Source organism: Hyperoodon ampullatus (genome assembly GCF_949752795.1).
Source record: "Hyperoodon ampullatus genome assembly, chromosome: 4".
Lineage (NCBI taxonomy): Eukaryota > Metazoa > Chordata > Mammalia > Artiodactyla > Ziphiidae > Hyperoodon > Hyperoodon ampullatus.
Genome location: NC_136917.1, coordinates 133,588,381 through 133,603,636, shown reverse-complemented (window position 1 = coordinate 133,603,636; position 15,256 = coordinate 133,588,381). Strand labels below are relative to the sequence as shown.

General features: G+C 40.7%; 2 protein-coding genes across 4 annotated transcripts in view; both read right to left on the bottom strand.

Annotated features, from left to right (window-relative positions):
• The window catches only part of CDC20B (cell division cycle 20B), a gene marked incomplete at both ends in the record, with an annotated part of 71,761 nt that overhangs the window by 8,796 nt on the left and 47,709 nt on the right, over positions 1–15,256 (bottom strand). Inside the window, 2 exons of one of the 3 annotated variants that reach the window (XM_079702897.1) lie at positions 6,641–6,758; positions 7,265–7,390. In XM_079702897.1, coding sequence (XP_079559023.1) covers positions 6,641–6,758; positions 7,265–7,390 — 244 coding nt within the window. The remainder of the gene's footprint in view (positions 1–6,640; positions 6,759–7,264; positions 7,391–15,256) is intronic. The other 2 variants (XM_079702898.1, XM_079702899.1) reach the window with 2 other exon arrangements.
• LOC307052110 (vesicle-associated membrane protein 3) lies at positions 1,896–2,210 on the bottom strand (the record flags this gene model as incomplete). The annotated part of the gene is made up of 1 exon (XM_079702904.1): positions 1,896–2,210. One exon carries the CDS (start codon positions 2,208–2,210, stop codon positions 1,896–1,898), a length of 315 nt encoding a protein of 104 aa, XP_079559030.1.

The following is a 15,256-nucleotide window of genomic DNA, read 5'->3' as shown; positions in this document are numbered from 1 at the left end:
AGTTTCTGCTGAGAGATCAGCTGTTAACCTGATGGGGATTCCCTTGTGTGTTATTTGTTGTTTTTCCCTTGCTGCTTTTTTTTTTTTTTTTTTTTTTTTTTTTTTTTTTATGTTTATAAACACTTTATTCAGTTTATTATAGTGGTCGACTTCCCAGCTAAATGCACAGATATAGGCGAAGCATTCCTGGGTTAACGCAGCAGCCAGTGGGTTACATGGGACTGAGCATCGAGGCCAAGGAGAGAGCACCAAGGATTCAGTCAGACCCGGCCGGAGACCTGAGCCGAGGGTGGGCCAGCGTCCCGACACTGACGGCTGCTCCCTTCTTCCCAGGTGGGCACACTGCAAGGCATATTTTCAACTTCACACCATTTCACTGATGTCAGGGGAACAAGATATTACAGAAATGGAACCTGGGTCCTGGTGCACCTTAACTGTTGCTCTGTAAGTCACAAACGTGTGTGTGAACAAGAATTTGAGAATACTCCGCTAACAGTGAGCCACAGGGTGGTAAGGCTCCTTTCCCCCTCAGTGCCTCCTCGCCTGTTTTCATTCCTACCTGAATTCCTGTCCTTAAGCCACACACCCTGATGTCCAAAGTCTCACGTACACAACAAAAGCCTCTCAGATGACAACAGCTATTCCCAAAGCAGCATCTTATGCAGACAGTCTGTGACATCAAAGAAAGTGTCTCTGGTTAGCTATCCTCTGTAAAATCTCGTCCCCCCTGACCAATGCCTAATCGAGAGCATAATTTAGAAGGCAGATTTAGGAAGTGGACTATGGATCAAAATAGGAAACAAACTCCAAAAAACTATCGTCCGTGGGGACTGGACCAGAAAATGAGCAGTTCACAGATGGTCTCACTTGAAGACTACAGCACTGTTGCTCACGTAATTACTAGAAACATATTGGAGTCTACAGCTGATAACCTGCACATGGCTGGGTAAAACTCTGTCTACAGGAATGAGATGGTCAGTTGAGCTCAAACCCTCTCTAACCCCCAGGAAAAATGCTGGATCGGAAGGAGAGTCGCAAGACCTACAGCCTTTCAAGGGCAAGAAAGGCCTGCCAGGATGTCAGAGGTTCACACACAATATTACAATTTTAATTCTGAAGGGCACCTTGAGTCCCACTGGTCACTTTTCTGAACTCATCTACCAGGAACAGACTCGACATCTGACTGGGATTTAACTTTTTGGCAAAACAGGAACTTTGGTCACAGCCACAGTTCTATAAAAATGTTTTAACGAGGTTATTATTTCTGATTAAAACAATATTTTTAGCAAGTGATACATAACAGTAACAAGAAAGTAAACATCTTCATATCTAACGCAGGAGCAAAAACTCTTTACCAGCATCTTGTTTTAAATACAGCGAAAACGTCAGCAGTGTTTATAAACAGTAGAGAGTTCTCTTAAAGGGAATCAGAAAAATAGCAAAATAAGGCACAGCCTGTATTTGTGTTAGGCAGTAGTGTTCTTTCTGGAAGGCACAAATTGGAATCTGACTACCCAAAGGTTTAAAATGAGGGTAATGTCATGTGACTAGGACAGCTAACTTGGAACAAATTTCCTTAACTGGAATCACTGGCAGTTAATCAGACAACATTACTGCTAGGTTATTACACTCTGCAACTTAAGAAGTCCTCTTCATCAGCCCATATGTAAATTTGAAAAGGCACTGTGCAAAATGGGGGCTGGGCTGACTACACCTCTAGTTTGCAGTGCATATTACAAAACAAAGGCACATTTCCTAGAAAACAAACTTTACAGTCACTAACAGAAAATAATCATTTTAGATATAACAGTAGGTAAGCTTGATAATATAGCAGGTTCTAAACCAAAACTCTTGAAGAGGTTTCTTGAACAGCAGGCTGGAGTTTCACTGGTTCTTCAGGAAGAAACACTCCACACAATGATGATGACGATGATGATGACAACAACGCTGATCCCTATTGCCCACATCTTGCAATTCTTCCACCAGTATTTTCTCTTCAGCTTGGCAGCACTCGTTTCAAATTGGGAGGCTCCTGCCTGCAGTGCGTCTGCACGGTCATCCAACTCAGAGAGCTTCTGATCTCTTTCCAACACCTTATCCACGTTGACCCTCATGATGTCCACCACCTCATCCACTTGATTTTGTGTCTGCTGAAGTCTTCTACTACTGCCAGAGGCAGCGCTTGACCCTGCAGGCACGCTTGTAGTCATTTTGGCGGCGGCGGCAGCGGGCGAGGATCGGCGGACCGGGGCAGCGCGACAGGAGACCTGAGACCTCCCCTTGCTGCTTTTAATATGATTTCTTTGTGTTTAATTTTTGACAGTTTGATTAATATGTGTCTTGGCGTATTTCTTCTTGGATTTATTCTGTATGGGACTCTCTGTGCCTCCTGGACTTGATTAACTATTTCCTTTCCCATATTAGGGAAGTTTTCAACTATAATCTCTTCAAATATTTTCTCAGTCCCTTTCTTTTTCTCTTCTTCTTCTGGAACCCCTATAATTCGAATGTTGGTGCGTTTAATGTTGTCCCAGAGGTCTCTGAGACTGTCCTCTGTTCTTTTCATTCTTTTTTCTTTATTTTGCTCTGCAGCAGTTCTTTCCACTATTTTATCTTCCACCTCACTTATCCGTTCTTCTGCCTCAGTTATTCTGCTATTGATCCCATCTAGAGTATTTTTCATTTCATTTATTGTGTTTTTAATCGATGCTTGATTCATCTTTAGTTCTTCTAGGTCCTTGTTAACTGTTTCTTGCATTTTGTCTATTCTATTTCCAAGATTTTGGATCTGGGAAATAGAATCTTGGATCAGCTTTACTATCATTATTCTGAATTCTTTTTCAGGTAGACTGCCTATTACCTCTTCATTTGTTAGGTCTGGTAGGTTTTTATCTTGCTCCTTCACCTGCTGTGTGTTTTTCTGCTTTCTCATTTTGCTTATGTTACTGTGTTTGGGGTCTCCTTTTTGCAGGCTGCAGATTCGTAGTTCCCGTTGTTTTTGGTGTCTGTCCCCCGTGGCTAAGGTTGTTTCAGTAGGTTGTGTAGGCTTCCTGGTGGGGGGGACTAATGCCTGTGTTCTGGTGGTTGAAGCTCGGTCTTATCTTTCTGGTGGACAGGTCCACATCTGGTGGTGTGTTTTGGGGTGCCTGTGGCCTTATTATGTTTTTAGGTATCCTCTCTGCTAATGGGTGGGGTTGTGTTCCTGCCTTGCTAGTTGCTTGGCATAAGGTGACCAGCACTGTAGCTTGCTGGTCGTTGACTGAAGCTGGGTGCTGGTGTTGAGATGGAGATCCCTGGGAGATTTTCGCTGCTTGATATTATGTGGAGCTGGGAGGTCTCTTGTGGACCCGTGTCCTGAAGTTGGCTCTCCCACTTCAGAGGCACAGCACTGACTCCTGGCTGCAGCACCAAGAGCCTTTCATCCACCCGGCTCAGAATAACAGTGAGAAAAAGTAGAAAGAAATAATTAGTAGAAGAAAGAAAGAGAGATTGAAAGAAAGGAAGAAGGGAAGGAAGGAAGGAAGGAAGAAAGAAAGAAAGGAGGGCGGGAGGAAGGATGGAAAGAAAGGAAAGAAAGGAGGGAGGGAGGGAGGAATGAAAGCAAAAGGAAGAGTGAATGGAAGAAGAGAGGGAGGGAGGGAGGAAGGAAAGAAAGAAAGAAAGACAGGAGGGAGGGAGGGAGGAAGGAAGGAAAGAAAAAGAAAGTGGAAAGAAGAAGGGTGGGAGGGAGGGAGGGATGGAGGAAAGAAAAAGAAAGAAGGAAAGGAGGAGCGGAGGGAGGGAGGGAGGAAGGGAAGGGAGGAAAAAAAGAAAGAGCAGGTAAAGTAAAATAGAATAAAGTATGAAATATAGTAGCGTTATTAAAATTAAAAAGTAATTATTGAAAAAAAACACGGACCGAAAGAACCCTGGGACATATGGTGGAAGCAAAGCTATACAGAGAGAATCTTACACAGAAGATTACACATACACATTCACAAAAAGAGAGCAGGGGGAAAAATCAAAAATCTTGCTCTCCAAGTCCACCTCCTCGATTTGGGATAATTCGTTGTAAAAAGAGGAAAAGGGCGAAAAGTCTGAAATCTTGCTAAGTCCACCTCCTTAATTTGGGATAATTCGTTGTAAAAAGGGGGGAAAGTCTTAAATCTTGTCCTCAAAGTCCACTTCCTCAATTTGGGATGATTCGCTGTCCATTCATACACTCCACAGACGCAGGGCACATCAAATGGACCGTGGAGCTTTAATCCGCTGCCTCGGAGGCTGCACAGAGAGATTTCCCTGTCTCTGCTCTCACAGCTCCCGGGTCTCAGCCTTGGACCTGGCCCCGCCTCTGCGCGTAGGTCGCCGGAGGGCGTCCGTTCTTCGCTCAGACAGGACGGGTTTAAAGGAGCCGCTGATTCGGGGGCTCTGGCTCACTCAGGCAGAGGGGAGGGAGGGGAATGCCCTCTCCTCGCGCACCAGGCAACAAAAGGGAAAAAAGTCTCTTGCCTCTCCGGCAGCTCCAGACCCTTTCCCCGGACTCCCTCCGGGCTAGCACTAACCCCTTCAGGCTCTCTTCCTGCCGCCAGCCCCAGTCCTCTCCCTGCGCTCCGACTGAAAGCCGATACCCGAGCCTCAGCTCCCAGCCCCGCCCGCCCTGGCGGCCGAGCAGACAAGTCTCTCGGGCTGGTGTGTGCCTGAGGGCACCGATCCTCTGTGCCAAAATCTCTCTGCTTTGCCCTCCACACCCCTGTTGCTGTGCTCTCCTCCGCTACTCCGAAGCTTTCCCCCTCCGCCACCTGCAGTCTCCGCCCTCGAAGGGGCTTGTAGTGTGTGGAAACCTTCCCTCCTTCACGGCTCCCTCCCACTGGTGCAGGTCCCGTCCATATCCTATTGTCTCTGTTTATTCTTTTTTTCTTTTGACCTACCCAGGTATGTGGGGAGTTTCTTGCCTTTTGGTGGGTCTGAGGTCTTCTGTCAGCGTTCAGTAGGTGTTCTGTTGGAGTTGTTCCACGTGTAGATGAATTTCTGATGTATCTGTGGGGAGGAAGGTGATCTCCGCGTCTTACTCTTCCGCCATCTTCCTCCGGCTCTGGTAGTGTTTTTATGTCCATGCCATTCTCTCACTTTTTCCCAGCTTACCCTTCCCCCTCCCCGTGTCCTGAAGTCCATTCTCTAGTAGGTCTGCGTCTTTATTCCTGACCTGCCCCTAGGTTCTTCATAACCATCTTTTTTTTTTTAAAGATTCCATATATATGTGTTAGCATAGGGTATTTGTTTTACTCTTTCTGACTTACTTCACTCTGTATGACAGTCTCTAGGTCCATCCACCTCACTACAAATAACTCAATTTCATTTCTTTTTATGGCTGAGTAATACTCCATTGTATATATGTGCCACCTCTTCTTTATCCATTCAACTGTCAATGGACACTTAAGTTGCTTCCATGTCCTGGCTATTGTAAATAGAGCTGCAATGAACATTGTGGTACATAATTCTTTTTGAATTATGGTTTTCTCAGGGTATATGTCCAGTAGTGGGATTGCTGGGTTGTATGGTAGTTCTATTTTTAGTTTTTTAAGGAACCTACATACTGTTCTCCATAGTGGCTGTACCATGCCTGTATTTTTATTCACCAAGTCACACAGTATAACATCTGAAGGATATATAGTCATTTTGAGGCTAACCTGAGCTCCAGCCAGCCTGACCAGCAGAAACAGGAAGTCTTTCTGTTAAGGGTATTTTCTTGTGTCCAATAACATTCTCAGACTCTCCAAAGAGAGTCATGGTATTATCACTACCTAATATTGTATATATTTGGTTTTTGTCTGTCTGCTCCCACAAAAGTGTGAGCTCCATGAGGGCAAGGATATTGTCTGTCTGGTTCACCTGTGTATTCCCAGTGCCACAAAAAGTGCCTGGCACATAGTAGATGCTAAATAAATAAATGTTGAATAAATAACTTTCAGGGATGAACAGAAGACAAGTTGAGAGGCAAGAGGAAGAAGATAGAATATGTAATCAGAGGTATACAAGAGACTGGATGCCAGTGCTCTTCCTTCACCAGCCAACACTTCTGTCTCCCTATTTCCCTCAGCCCCCTTTAACATTTCAGATTGCACCAAAGAGCATTTAAGGCTCTTGAGGACAAGGCCCGGCTCTTGTTCTCCATCATGGGGTCTTGTTCTCAAGAAGTAACCAGTAAACATTTACAGAACTACACCGAGAAAGAACAGCAGTCTGCCTTGAAAGGGCAGAGGCTTCCCAGAGTCTCACAGTCTGGAGTGGTCTCCCCACATAGAACAATGTCTCACCCTTTTCATACTTCCTTACCTCCCACACATTTCAGCTCTGCTGGTTCTTCTGCAAAATAGGGTAAGATGAGTTATAATGCTAACTCCAGAGTTCGGAAACACATTTTGAAAACTGTCCACAATCATCACTGCATACACGAATGCAAGAAGACATGATAGTTATAAGTGACGCACAATCAAATTCAGAAACACTCACACCAGAGGTGTGGTGGGTGTAGGGTTTTTCCTCTGATAAAATATATACTTCAAAGAACCAGATGGAGAAAATCTTCCATTCATAGATTTTTCCACCAGTAGCAGCTCACTTTGCAATAGGTACGTGGAATTTTACTTACTTATTTACTTACCAAAAAACCCACGTGACCTGGCCAGAGCAGGACAGGACCACACAGTCACATCATTCTTAGGAGACCCTTGGCCAGTTGCGATTTCCTTTGTCTTAGGTAGCCAGATTAGGGAACAAATCTGTAATAATGACCCCCAAAATATAGAATTATGGCATTTTCTGATTCATTGAATGCATTTTAAACTGATTCTAGTCAGTATGCTCTGTCCACATCTATCCTCCAGTCCATACATGGGGTTAGGGTATTAGAGGAATTATGTTAGTTCTAGGAAAGTTTATCCCAAGGCAACAAAAGACTAAATATACAAATAGGCTTAGGCACAATGAACCTATGAATTGAAGTGGACTATGATCATTGTCCAGGAATAGTCAGACTACTCTCAAGTTTCTCAGTCAAAGCAGTGCTGAGAAAGAAGGGAAATGAAAAACAAAAGGATACACAAGTTAAATTAACTTTCAACTGACAGATGAAGAAGGTTTTACAAAAAGAAACTCTTAAGAACTGAAATTCCTGTAGACTTAGCAGGTAAAGAGAGGTGTGTTTGGGTCCTATGCTCTATCATAAGTTATTTTCATAAGATTCTAGAAGATCAGAATGAAGGTAAACTCCCTGAAAGACGTTTACCTGTGAGTTTGTGCTTGGGGTCTGGATGCTCTGCCCAGTATTTATGTCCAGGATATGTAAGTGTCCATCCTTCACTCCTCCTCCAACAGCGAGGATTTCAGACTGCCAGGGACACCAATCCATGGCCTTTAAAGTTCCAAATAATCACACAGGCAGGTCAGCTTTGGAGAAGGTGAACTCATGAATGAGCTGCATGCATATAAGCAGAAGTTCCAGAGTTCTGTCCCCGTGGCAGATCTCCAGGACCTCTGATCCAAAGGCAAGAGCTACTTTACTCTCCAGAGATTACTTCTCAGGGAATAGAAATCACATATTGGTGCCTTTTTCAAATTTAGATAACAATTGCAAATATTTTAAACATAGAAAAACCACACAATAATATGTTTGAAAAGCTTCATTCAACACATCCTCTGGGGCAAAAATGTGCTGCTGGAAGAGTTGACATGTGCCCCTAGCATCTGGTTATAAAATACAGTCTTCCTCTGGTTTGTCTACCTGCGTCCTTAGGTTCTAGGTCAGAGAGGGACTAGAAAAAAATGGAGAGCTATACATGCTTGCTCACAACACAAGAAAATCTCATGTATTTCAAATCTTATTACATTTTAGAAAGTAAAATTGCCTTTTCTTTAGTTATAAATTGTTATTGTTAATTCTGAGAAACAGAATTTAATATTATAAATTTATATTGATAACTGAAATGATTAGTAACAGTAACTTTAAAAAACATTTTAACAAATATTTCAGTTATATTTACCTGTATATCCTTATCAATCATCCTGGCAACTATTCTCATTTTTACATATTATCTTCTATATGTAAAAGTATTTTATAAAGTACTAAGCATGATGTATATACTATTTTATTTTTCTGTTGTTTTCATTTATTATACGGCTTTCCAAGTTTAACGTATTTTTCATAGTTATCATTTTTAGTAATCCCACAATATTCCATCATGTTATTATACTCTAATTAATGTTTGTTCTAATGCTGGACTCAGGTTGATTTTTTATCTTATTTTGGTTTGGTTTGCATTGGCTTGGGTTGAGTTTTTTGGAAAGAAGTGGATTTGGGGGTACTGTGTTTTTGTTGTTTGTTTTTATAAAGAATACTTTAATAGGGTTCAAGATGCCGGAGTAGAAGGATGTGCACTCACTCCCTCTTGCGAGAGCACTGGAATCACAACTAACTGATGAACAATCATTGATAGGAAGACACTGGAACTCACCAAAAATATACCCCACATCCAAAGACAAAGGAGAAACCACAATGAGATGGTACGAGGGGCACAATCACAGTAAAATCAAATCCCATAGCTGCTGGGGGGGGGGCGGTGACTCACAAACTGCAGAACACCTATACCACAGAAGTCAACCCACTGGAGTGAAGGTTCTGAGCCCCACGTCAGGCTTCTGAACCTGCGAGTCTGGCAACGGGAGGAGGAATTCCTGGAGAATCCGACTTTGAAGGCTAGTGGGATTTGATTGCAGGACTTTGACAGGACTGGGGGACACAGAGACTCCACTCTTGGAGGGCACACACTAAGTAGTGTGCACATCAGGACCCAGGGGAAGGAGCAGGGACCCCATAGGAGATTGAACCAGACCTACCTGCGAGTGTTAGAGGTTCTCCTGTAGAGGCAGGGGGTGGCTGTGGCTCACCATGGGGACAGGGACACTGGCAGCAGAAGTTCTGGGAAGTACTCCTTGGCATGAGCCCTCCCAGAGTCCGCCATTAGCCCCACCAAAGAGCCAGGTAGGCTCCAGTGTTGGGTTGCCTCAGGCCAAACAACCATCAGGGAGGGAACCCAGCCCCACCCATCAGCAGACAAGCGGATTAAAGTTTTACTGAGCTCTGCCCACCAGAGCAACACCCAGCTCTACCCACCACCAGTCCCTCCCATCAGGAAGCTTGCACAAGCCACTTAGATAGCCTCATCCAACAGAAGGCAGACAGCAGAAGCAAGAAAAACTACAATTATGCAGCTTGTGGAACAAAACCACATTCACAGAAAGATAGACAACATGAAAAGGCAGAGGATTATGTACCAGATGAAGGAACAAGATAAAACCCCAGAAAAACAACTAAATGAAGTGGAGATAGGCAACCAGAAAAAAATTTTCAGAATAATGACAGTGAAGATGATTCAGGACCTCGGAAAAAGAATGGAGGCAAAGATCGAGAAGATTCAAGAAATGTTTAACAAAAACCCAGAAGAATTAAAGAACAAACACCTATAAGAATTAAAGAACAAACAAACAGAGATGAACAATACAATAACTGAAATGAAAAATACACTACAAGGAATCAATAGCAGAATAACTGAGACAGAAGAAACTATAAGTGACCTGGAAGACAGAATGGTGGTATTCACTGCTGTGGAACAGAATACAGAGAAAAGAATGAAAAGAAATGAAGACAGCCTAAGAGATCTCTGGGACAACATTAAACACAACAACATTCGCATTATAGGGGTCACAGAAAGAGAAGAGAGAGAGAAAGACCCAAGAAAATATTTGAAGAGATTATAGTCGAAAATTCCCTAACATGGGAAAGGAAATATCCACCCAAGTCCAGGAAGCACAGAGAGTCCCGTACAGGATAAATCCAAGGAGAAACATGCTGAGACACATAGTAATCAAACTGGCAAAACTTAAAGACAAAGAAAAATTATTGAAAGCAGCAAGGGAAAAATGACAAATAACATACAAGGGAACTCCCATAAGGTTAACAGCTGATTTATCAGTAGAAACTCTACAAGTCAGAAGGGAGTGGCACATGGCATGATACATTTAAAGTGTTGAAAGTGAATAACCTACAACCAAGATTACTCTACCCATGAAGGAACTCATTCATATTTGACAGAGAAATCAAAAGCTTTACGAACAAGCAAAAGCTAAGAGAATTCAGCACCACCAAACCAGCTCTACAACAAATGCTAAAGGAACTTCTCTAAGTGGGAAACACAAGAGAAGAAAAGGACCTACAAAAACAAACACATAACAATTAAGAAAATGGTAATAGGAACATACATATCAATAATTACCTTAAACGTGAATGGATTAAATGCTCCAACCAAAAGGTACAGGCTTGCTGAATGGGTACAAAAACAACACCCATATATATGCTGTCTACAAGAGACCCACTTCAGACCTAGGAGCACATACAGACTGAAAGTGAGGGGATGGAAGAAGATATTCCATGCAAATGGAAATCAAAAGAAAGCTGGAGTAGCAATACTCATAACAAATAAAATAGACGTTAAAATAAAGAATGTTACAAGAGAAAAGGAAGGACACTACATAATGATGAAGGGATCAATCCAAGAAGAAAATATAACAATTATAGATATATATGCACCCAACATAGGAGCACCTCAATACATAAGGCAATTGCTAACATCTATAAAAGAGGAAATCGACAGTAACACAATAATAGTGGGGGACTTTAACACCTCACTTACACCAATGGACAGATCACCCAGACAGAAAATTAATAAGGAAACACAAGCTTTAAATGACACAATAGACCAGATAGATTTAATTCATATTTATAGGATGTTCCATCCAAAAAGAGCAGATTACACTTTCTTCTCAAGTGCACACAGAACATTCTCCAGCATAGATCACATCTTGAGTCACAAATTAAGCCTCAGTAAATTTAAGAAAATTGAAATCATATCAAGCATCTTTTCCAACCACAATGCTATGAGACTAGAAATCAATTCAGGGGAAAAAACGTAAAAAACACAAACACATGAAAGCTAAACTATACATTGCTAAATAAGCAAAAGATCACTGAAGAACAAAGAGGAAATCAAAAAATACCTAGAGACAAATTACAATGAAAATACGACAATCCAAAACCTATGGGATGCAGCAAAAACTGTTATAAGAGAGAAGTTTATAGCAATACAAGTACACCTCAAGAAACAAGAAAAATCTCAAATAAACAATCTAACCTTACACCTAAAGGAACTACAGTAAGAAGAACAAACAAAACCCAAAGTTAGTAGAAGGAAAGAAATCATAAAGATCAGAGCAGAAATAAATGAAATAGAAACAAAGAAAACAATAGCAAAGATCAATAAAACTAAAAGACGGTTCTTTGAGAAGATAAACAAAATTGATAAACCTTTAGCCAGACTCATCAAGAAAAAGAGGGAGAGGACTCAAATCACAAAAATTAGAAATGAAAAAGGAGAAGTTACAATGGACACCACAGAAATACAAAGCATCATAAGAGACTACTACAAGCAACACTATGCCAATAAAATGGACAACCTGGAAGAAATGGACAAATTCCCAGAAAGGTATAGCCTTCCAAGACTGAACCAGGAAGAAACAGAAAATATAAACAGACCAATCACAAGTAATGAAATTGAAACTGTGATTAAAAACCTTCCAACAAACAAAAGTCCAGGACCAGATGGCTTCACAGGTGAATTCTATCAAACATTTAGAGAAGAACTAACACCCATCCTTCGCAAACTCTTCCAAAAAATTGCAGAGGAAGGAACACTCCCAAACTCATTCTATGAGGCCACCATCACCCTGATACCAAAACCAGACAAAAATACTACAAAAAAAGAAAATTACAGACCAATATCACTGATGAGTATAGATTCAAAAATCCTCAGTAAAATACTAGCAAACAGAATCCAACAACACATTAAAAGGATCATACACCATGATCAAGTGGGATTTATCCCAGGGATGCAAGGATTCTTCAATATATGCAAATCAATCAATGTGGTACACCATATTAAAAAACCGAAGAATAAAAACCATATGCTCATCTCAATAGATGCATAAAAAGCTTTTGACAAAATTCAACACCCATTTATGATAAAAACTCTCCAGAAACTGGGCACAGAGGGAACCTACCTCAACATAATAAAGGCCATATATGACAAACCCACAGCAAACATCATTCTCAATGGTGAAAAACTGAAAGCATTTCCTCTAAGATCAGGAACAAGACAAGGTCATCCACTCTTGCCACTATCATTCAGCATAGTTTTGGAAGTCCTAGCCACGGCAATCAGAGAAGAAAAAGAAATAAAAGGAATACAAATCAGAAAAGAAGAAGTAAATCTGTCACTGTTTGCAGATGACATGATACTATACATAGAGAATCCTAAAGATGCTACCAGAAAATGACTAGAGCTAATCAATGAATTTGGTAAAGTAGCAGGATACAAAATTAATGCACAGAAATCTCTGGCATTCCTATACACTAATGATGAAATATCTGAAAGAGAAATTAAGGAAACACTCCCATTTACCATTGCAACAAAAAGAAGAAAATAACTGGGAATAAACCTACCTAAGGAGACCAAAGACCTGTATGCAGAAAACTATAAGACACTGATGAAAGAAATTAAAGATGATACAAACAGATGGAGAGATATACCATGCTCCTGGATTGGAAGAATCAATATTGTGAAAATGACTATACTACCCAAAGCAATCTACAGATTCAATGCAATCCCTATGAAATTACCAGTGGCATTTTTTACAGAACTAGAACCAAAAAATCTTAAAATTTGTATGGAAAAAAAAAATTTGTATGGAGGCACAAAAGACCCCGAATTGCCAAAGCAGTCTTGAGGGAAAAAAACGGAGCTGGAGATATCAGACTCCCTCATTTCAGACTATACTACAAAGCTACAGTAATCAAGACAATATGGTACTGGCACAAAAACAGATATATAGATAAATGGAACAGGATAGAAAGCCCAGAGATAAACCCACGCACCTATGGTCAACTAAGCTATGACAAAGTTGGCAAGGATACACAATGGAGAAAAGACAGCCTCTTCAATAAGTGGTGCTGGGAAAACTGGACAGCTACATGTAAAGGAATGAAATTAGAACACCCCCTAACCCCATACACAAAAATAAACTCAAAATGGATTAGAGGCCTAAATGTAAGACTGGACACTATAAAACTCTTAGAGGAAAACATAGGAAGAACACTCTTTGACATAAATTACAGAAAGATCTTTTTTGATCCATGTCCTAGAGTAATGGAAATAAAAACAAAAATAAACAAATGGGACCTAATGAAACTTAAAAGCTTTTGAAAAGCAAAGGAAACTACAAACAAGATGAAAAGACAGCCCTCAGAATGGGAGAAAATATTTGCAAATGAATCAATGGACAAAGGATTAACCTCCAAAATATACAAAATGCTCATGCAGCTCAATATTTAAAAAACAAACAACCCAATCCCAAAATGGGCAGAAGACCTAAATAGACATTTTTCCAAAGAAGACATACAGATGGGCAAGAAGCACATGAAAAGCTGCTCAACATCACTAATCATTAGAGAAATGCAAATCAAAACTACGATGAGGTATCACCTCACACCAGTCAGAATAGCCATCATCAGAAAATCTACAGACAACAAATGCTGGACAGGGTGTGGAGGAAAGGGAACCCTCTTGCACTGTTGGTGGGAATGTAAATTGATACAGCCACTATGGAGAACAGTATGGACGTTCCTTAAAAAACTAAAAAAAGAACTACCATACGACCCAGCAATCCCACTACTGGGCATATACCCAGAGAAAACCATAATTCTAAAAGACACATGAACTCCAATGTTCATTGCAGCACTATTTACAATAGCCAGGTCATGGAAACAACCTAAATGCCCATCGACAGATGAATGGATAAAGAAGATGTGGTACATATATAGAATGGAATATTACTCAGCCATAAAAAGGAACGAAACTGGATCATTTGTAGAGACGTGGATGGATCTAGAGACTGTCATACAGAGTGAAGTAAGTCAGAAAGAGAAAAACAAATATCATATATTAACACATATATGCGGAACCTAGAAAAATGGTACAGATGAACCAGTTTGCAGGGCAGAAATAGAGACACAGATGTAGAGAACAAACGTATGGACACCAAGGGGGGAAAGTGGGGGGTTGGGGTGGTGGTGTGATGAATTGGGAGATTGGGATTGACATGTATACACTGATGTGTATAAAATTGATAACTAATAAGAAACTTCTGTATAAAAAATAAATAAAAATTAAAAAAAGAATACTATGATAAATACATTCTGGCATATGTCTTTTGTTTCTGATATATTATTTTTTTAGGTAAATTCCAAGTTTCAGAAGTGCTGATATAGGTTTCCAAATAGTTGTAACTTTTTATAACACCAGCATCAAATGAGTACATTAATCTCATCCTGAGTTTAAGCTTAATTGGAGTTAAAAATTAATCTCCCATCCCACATACCCTTTACCAACATCCTCCATCAATATGTAGAGTCTCATTCTCCTCCCTTTGAATCTGGGAGGGCTTGTGACTGGCTTACAAACAATAGAATGCACCAACAGTGTCACTGCGTGACTTGTGGAATTAGTTATAAAAGGTGATGCCGCTTTCACCTTGTTCTCTGAAGCACTGGCCCTGTTGCCCTGAGCCACAAAGTCCAACTCTCTTAAGACTGCCATGTTGTGAGGAAGCCCAAACTGACCCAATGTGGAGAAGCTCTGAGACCACATGAAGAGGGAAAGATGACTAGCCAGCCAACAGCTGTGCCAGCTCCCAGCACTTTTAGCTTCAGTCACTGTCTGACTACAACCCCATGAGAGACCCTGAGCCAGAACTGCTGAGAAGAGCCCTTCCCAAAGTCTGACCCCCAGAAACCATAAAAGATAATAAAATAATTGTCGTGTTAAGCCACTAGGATTTAGGGTAATTTGTTACATAGCAATAGATAACCAGAATAAATACCATAAATAGAAAACTTAAACAATGAAATATGGTTGTAGTTCATACAAGAAAGGCAATGAAGAACTCTAATCGGTCAACCTACCTTCAAAGTAAAGACCTTGACCTTGTATTATGAATAAATGTACAATTTAATTTTCAGTTGAAATAAAATATTTGCAATATATACGTATCATATCTTATGGTTACCTACCTTAGTATTCTTTTTTAAATAACCATTCAGCTACACCACTGA